General features: G+C 37.5%; 1 protein-coding gene across 5 annotated transcripts in view; it reads right to left on the bottom strand.

Annotated features, from left to right (window-relative positions):
* Positions 1-262: 262 nt before the first annotated feature.
* jhy (junctional cadherin complex regulator) overlaps positions 263-7,294 on the bottom strand; it is a 42,208-nt gene continuing 35,176 nt past the window's right edge. For all 5 annotated transcript variants that reach the window (XM_055660798.1, XM_055660796.1, XM_055660797.1 and 2 more), the window contains exons 8-10: positions 2,377-2,467; positions 1,565-1,701; positions 263-650 (exon numbers count right to left, since the gene is read on the bottom strand). In XM_055660798.1, the coding sequence (XP_055516773.1) occupies positions 438-650; positions 1,565-1,701; positions 2,377-2,467 (441 nt within the window). In that variant the 3' untranslated portion in view covers positions 263-437. The remainder of the gene's footprint in view (positions 651-1,564; positions 1,702-2,376; positions 2,468-7,294) is intronic.

The raw sequence follows: 7,294 nt of genomic DNA, 5'->3' as shown, positions 1-7,294 counted from the left end.
GAAACCACTAACATACGTTGGTTCCCAAACAAATTTCTCACTCACAAGAAATTACCAGCTCAAAGGTTGCAAACATCAGTTTAATCCTGGTGAAAACAAAATTGAGGAGGATTATAAAATGTGAACTCCCACCAAGATTAAGTTTGGACAAATTTAAATGGAAATTTTGAATCTGATTTAACTGTGTTTAGATATTCAGATATTTCATACACATTTAAAATTTCAAAGAAATGCACTTAAAAATATTTTTAGAATAATAGTTTCACTTTCACCATCTTCATGCAGTCTGCAGAGACTCCATCATTTGTCATAGATTGCTCTATGACATGACAAATACAATTGCAATATTTAAAAAAAACTTAGATTGTAATTAGCATGACATTATAAGTCTTTCAGTATTTATCCATAAATATATAATGTTTCAATATTTCTTGTCATCAGGTCACATGCATTGCTTTAAAGGCTGCCACAATTTGCTTCTCCTTTTCATGTCGTTCCTGCAGCATCTCAAGCATTGTATTTTCAGGTGGGCACAGTTGTACACAGTGATCAAGTTTTGTTAATTGATTCTGATCTTCCAACTCACTGGCCATCTTGGAATTAGCTGGAACTGGTTTTGGTTTTTGAATCGTTTTAGCATATTCTATTGCCTAGGATTGTGTGAGGGAAACAAAGAAAAGGTTCATTTTAATGTACAATATGACTCATTGTATTCTGATATCAATTCAACGTATATTTTTATCAGCTTTGTTAATCATAAAATTCATTTCTCTAGAATGAAACACAATGATGACCATTCTCAGGTCATTTAGCATAATTCAGAAAAATTAGCAGTGTATTCTAATGTGATTGGTCACTCTTGCACCCTTGATGAGATTTCCAAATCAGCATCTGATGATGTTATTCACCAGTCCTGTTGGAACAACACATGAAAGTTTGGCTAATTTATTCTCTGGATACCCATTAATGGACACTCCTGTAACAAAACTTTCTTCAAACTGCAAAGATAAACTGGAAGCATTTTTTCATTCTCAATCCCAACAATGCCCCTTCTCCAATCCCTACTGAGACTGTAACATTCCTAACATTGCCGATTTCCAGGTAGCTCCTTGAAATATTGAGCTTAGAATTTCTATACAACCCTTCAATATTCTCAGATCTTGTGAACACCACTCTCCTTATCTTTGCTGTTAATCCCAACACCTTCCATCCAAATAAACTGAATAAATCTGTCATGCTCTGCATCCCTATCTTTGCCCCACCAACCCAATCTAACCCCAACGCCATCTGTTGGCCTCCGATTGCCAATGAACATAACAATCAGTCGGCTTCTGATCAAAGTTATTCTACACATTCCAATTACCTGCACTAGGATTTCCAAAGAGAATATATTTAATGCAACAAATCAGTCTGACAGTATTTGACATCTGCCTGAACATATCACTATCCACTAATATTTGAAATGTTACCTGAAATCCTTCAAATTACTGGTTGACTGTAAAATATTCCTTCAATTTTGCATCATTACCTATACAACATGAACTAAATTTAATTTGAAACACACCACTTTCCGGCTTGAAGTAATATTTTTATTTTCAATGCTTGGTGATTGGTTCGGCAGGGAGGTAGATGATTTGCATCCGCCTTTCAGGTTCTGTTCGTTAACTTGCTTTGCATATTCCTTTTGTCGTTTCATTTTCTCTGCCTGATCAGATAAACACACAAATAAATATTAGGCATAGGAAAGAAAGGAAAATAAAAACAGTTTTGAATTTAAGTAATGAAAGTAAAATGGAAGGAATTTGTTTGACTATTCCGTTCTCACCGCAGGCAGTCCCATAATGTTGGATGTATTGTACCAAGTTTTCAGCACTGCCGGGTACAGAATACTATGCAATGAATCAAGTCCATAACTACAGTTTGCAACATCAGACTCTAGTCAGAAGTTGTAGGAATCAATAACCGATCACTGGGTGAGGGGGAAAATGTGGATGTTGGTTTGGCTGTAGGGATAGTTGCCAGCATAGGGGCGGGTGTTGGCTTGATTCGTGGAAGGCAATCAGGTGGAATGAAGGGGGATTCTGGTTGGAAATTAATGCTGATGGAAGTGGGCCAAGAAACACACCAAAGTCAAAAGAAATCCAAAAAACATACTGGGCTCTATCTGTTTTTTTCTAGGAAGTCCGAGCTGGCAGAAAAATATTATTGTTGCTTTCCTACTCATGGTAGTTTGGAGTCCAATTAAATCAACCAACCTCCAAATTTCAAGATTATTTCACCAATGTGGGTTATTCTTGAGTTTAACAAGTGGCTTAACTCTTGTTCCATTTTAACAAACCCCCTGCCATTGTCATATGGAGAAAATCTAAAAAACACTTGCTTTGTCCTGAGAAGATGTATAGTCAGGTCCCAAGCCTCCAAGTTTCACGTCCTGTTTTAGGTCCTTGTTGTCGTGGACTGTAAAAGGCTGCGGGGGAAGACAAATAGAAGAAAGATTAACATATTTTGACCTGTAATGGAGAAAACACTCCAATCCATAAAGTGCAGAAAAAAACATAGTTTAGGAAAAGAATCAGACTCATCATCAAAGGGATGTAAAGAAAGGATTTGAGGGAAGGGGATGGTGAATTGAGGCAAAGGTGAATTGCTTAAAGAATTGGGGTTAGTAACCAAGATGTGCTGCAAATGCTCAACAAGTTGTGGTATATCTGGGAGAGAGAAAAAAGGTTAATGTTTCACATAAATTACTCTTCATTGGTTTCTTTCGCTCTCTGGCGATGCTGGGTGACTTATTAAGTACTGCAAGCACTTTTATTTTATTGCAGATTTGTAGTACCTGTATCTGCATTTTTTTTTGCCTTATCAATTAGTAACCAAGAAACTGGGAAGGATGTGAGGCTGGAGGAAGGGATAAATAAAACTGCTGTTGGGTAAGGCTGTGTAAGGAGCTGAGTATAAGGGCATTGATTTTAACTTTTGAGTTTTACCTAAAGTTTTGTTTACAAATTGAGCAAAAATGTAACAAAAGTTGTGAACAGTTTGTTAAAAGACAAAAGGGAGGTATGGCGATGTAGTGGTAGAGCTACAGTGCCAGATATCCAGGTTCGATCCTGACCATGGGTGCTTGTCTATATGGAGTTTGTACATTCTCCTCATGACCTGCATGGGTTTTCTCCGAGATCTTCGGTTTCCTCCCACACTCCAAGGAGATAAAGCTTTGGAGGTTAATTGACTTGGTATTAAAATTTTAATTGTCCTTAGTGTGTGTGGGATGGTGTTATTGTGAGGGGATCGCTGATCGGTGCATCAAATGGGCTTTTTCCGCGCTGTATCTCTAAACTACACTAAACTAAAGATTTTGTCAAGGTATTTTCTTTACAGGTTGCTCTGGGGCACAACATATAACTTAAAAAAAACTATTCGGTTATAATAGAAATAGGAAAGTTTTTTTTCTTGTTACCGGTCTCTCAAATACAATCTATGTTATATATAGCATTACCGTCACTTTATATCTAGAACTAGTTAAAGATCATATTGATCATCTCATAAGGCATTAGGAAAACCACAATACATTTTAAAAGGATTTAAAAGGTTTAGAACCAACCTAAATTCTCAGAAAAGTGATGTTTTCAGCTAGGTGACTAAATTACATTCCATGATAAAGGAATTCCTAATTTGACCTGAAGGGGAAAAGAACACAAGAATCAAGCACTATGCTCACCAGTCTTTTCTACTGGATGGTATCATTTATTTTAAGTTCTTGCAATTTGGGATTGAGAATATCAGCCAATCATTTTCAAAATTTGGTGGCCAGCAAAGTGGGATAAGCAAGAAAATGATAAATGCTAACTTGATGGGGGTGTGATGCTACATTTGCTTCTGCTTCTAAATTTTGAGCGGGTGGGGCAGGTTCCTGGACAGACATCAGCTTCTGGTATAAGTATCAGAGCAAGAGTCAGTTCTGTGAAATGTCTGCCCTTTACTTGTGTTGCACCATTTAATAACAAGATTACACCATTTTCTTGAGTAAAGAAATACCTAAGGGGCATGGGACTGACAGAATTAGTAGATACAAAGAGAAACAATTATTACAGCACAGGGGGAATGTATGAATCAGACAGATCTGTGCTTTGGTCAGTGCTTAATCCTCAAAGCCAGTTGACAGGGCAAGCAGCCGAAAACAACCAGATCAAAAATGAAAGCCGTTTTACCCAAGTTTATCATGTCTGTTTCTGAGCTTTCCGCTAACGTTTTAAGAGTCTGTTTGGTCATGGTTTTGTTAATCACGTTAACTATTTGTTGCTTTGGTGTTCACTGGTGTATTTCAATCCTTAATCAACATTACGAATATCCTTTTTGAATAAGAAAGTGACGAGGTAAAATTGAACACGAATTAGCATCCAAGAGCAAAAATGTATAGACTCACATAAGTCACAGTAATTGGGAAATTGAGAGATACACACAAAGCATGGTGGATTTGATTTTGTCTAACATTTCTTAAACATTGGTGTAATGATAATATTTTTTGTTAACATTGTGCATTGACAGATAAAAAAATGTTAACATAAATTTCACAGTGGTCAATGCAAATTATGTTTTAACAAAGCTATAAATAATGAGCACTGCAGCTTAGAAAGTGACTATCTACAGGTAAGGTGTTCAGTTTTATAAGTGTTAAATGTTTGGTGTTACCTTATAATTTTTACTGTTATTTAATTTGCCTCTCATCAGTGCCCAATTGAAATGCTGAATTGGTTTAAGTTCTACTTTCTCATCCACTCTCTACACACTAGGGGAAATTTTGAGAGTCCAATTAGCCTACAAGCCCACACATTTTAGGGATATGGGAGGAAACCGGAGCTCCTGGAGGAAACCCACGCGGTCAAAGGGAGAATGTGCAAATTTCACACATACAGCACTCAATGTCAGGATCGAACCTGGGTCCCTGATACTGTGAGGCAGCAGTTCTACCAGCTATGCCACCCGTTGCTGATAGTTCATTGTGCATTTTGGCATATTTTATTATTTTTACGCATTTACTGTACGATACCTGAATGATGTTTTTAAATCTTAAGGAGAGTTCAAGATCAAGAAATCTTAAATGAAGCAGGTTGTTCAAAATGGGGAAGGATAGCACAGCACAGCAAAAGGGCCTTCAGCTCACAATATCTAGGTATGTTGCAAAACCTACCTTAAGCGTCGCTGCAGATCTGTCCCAGCCCGTGTGTGTGATTATGGCGCCGTTTAGAGGGGGGCGGGTTTAAAACGCGATTTTCCCTAGGCTGTTCAAATCGAGCTTGTTCCAGCCTACATCAGTTGCTGACGAAAAGTCGCTTGAAGTTTCGCTCGCTGGAGCTATTTTTACATTTTACGGGTTTATTTAATTATTATAGTAAGTTAAAAATTAGCCTCTATACCCGCTACCGCCGACAACAGGTCGGATCTCATACAGGGGACAACGAAAGGTAGGTTGTTTATTTTTACATTAAAAAGCGCTTCTTAAGATCCCTTTATACAAAGTTTTATGTTGCGAGTAGCTAATTTGGTGCCCCAGTAAATCCCGTTGTATTTTTCTGGGCATTTGGGGCACAAATCTACCGCAATGTGAACGTTCTAAACCAGCGCGTTCCACAGGATCCCACTCGAAAGCTGATTTAAATGACCATTAATTTACAGCAATTGAACACTAAATTCCTTCCATTTGTCCTATAAATTAATGTAAATGAGATTTAAAAATCATGTTTTATTGTGAATTCTTTGTGAATATTATTTGGACACTTAGGCTATTAAAAAATGTTAATCATATCTTAAGAAATGGATAGATGTTTAGATCTAGTAATTGAAGTTTGGAATTAGCTACAATTGGGTAACTAACTAATTACATGCTTTAATTTCAGGTCATCCAAGTAAGATTATTTTATATTTGTTTCAGAATGCTTCAATCTATGATAACTGAAAATTTCATTCAGTTCTCTTAATTTTTAAGAAAGTTATGGGCTTTTGACTGTCCACGATCACAGCTTTTTTGTTATGTCCATAGAAAATCAATAGGGAACAAGATGCTAATTTCCGAGTATGAAAATTGTCATAACTTTTTAAATACTTGAGATATGAAAGTGAATTAGGTGTCAAATTAAACTTCTTTTTATGCTTTATCTGATGGAATAAATTGCAGACTTGATTTTTAAAATCTCAAAATTTTGTAACATTGCTACAATATCTATACTGAACATGATGCCAAGACCAACTGCTTCTGCCTGCACATAATTCATATCCCTCCATTCCTTGCATAAATATATATGCCTACCTAAAAATCTCTTCAATGCCACTTTCATATCTGCATTTCTAACATTTTTATATCTAGCTAAAAGCAGAAGACTGATGGGGAAATGTGGTAGAACACCTGGAGCACCCATGGCAGTAAGATCCGCTGGAAAGAAGTAAGCTTACAGGAGTCTTTACATCCCAAACAGAATTTACAGTCAGGATAACATAGGTAAGTTTCCCTGAGGAGCAATACATAAGGAGCTACACAAAGTTACAAGGCATTCAATCCACAGTCAATGCACTGTTGCTCACAGGCAAAATCAATATTGTCCTCATCTTTGCCCAGCATCTTCTTGGATGCAAAGAGAAACCATCAGTGATATCTATTAGTCTGCAATTCACTGCTTTATTGAACAGTTGGTTGCTGCTTTGCTCTTTTAAACCGAACATCTCCATCATATTTCCTCACGGGCAACTGAAAGAAGCAAGCTAAGATTTGGGGCATGCACATTCTGCTGGAGTGTATTGATGATTTCAACCAAAGATTATAGAGCAGTGCAAGAAGCGCCACTCTGCGTAAAAAGCGTAGTATGACATGGGTATGACATGATGCCATTTTATTGAGCTGCAATTTACAATAATATTAATAAAATTTACAATAATCTTATATTACTAAATCTCTGTTCTTGACCGCTTTTGGCCATCTGTGCTGCAATTTCCGAGAGAACGCCGCCACCTATGGCCGTCATTTTTGGCCACCTTGCTCAGAGCCCCCCTCCGCCGCATGTGTGCCGAGGATTTTTCCCGTCGATGACAAATGACAGAGATATTAATGTTTTTACAAAATTCCCCATTCTCTCTGCTGCCCCCGCTGGCGGCAGGGGGGGGAGGGACTATAAAACCAGGAAGTGGTGTGCCTCACAGTCTCTTCAAGATGGAGGAAGGCAGAGGGTCACGTTTCTCTGAGCTGTGAATAACACTAAACACATGTCTACTCAAATGTAAGTGCCCTTAGTGGTTCTAAAAT

The sequence above is a fragment of the Leucoraja erinacea genome, chromosome 32 (genome assembly GCF_028641065.1).
Source record: "Leucoraja erinacea ecotype New England chromosome 32, Leri_hhj_1, whole genome shotgun sequence".
Classification (NCBI taxonomy): Eukaryota; Metazoa; Chordata; class Chondrichthyes; order Rajiformes; family Rajidae; genus Leucoraja; species Leucoraja erinaceus.
This window is presented reverse-complemented; position numbering and strand designations above follow the sequence as displayed.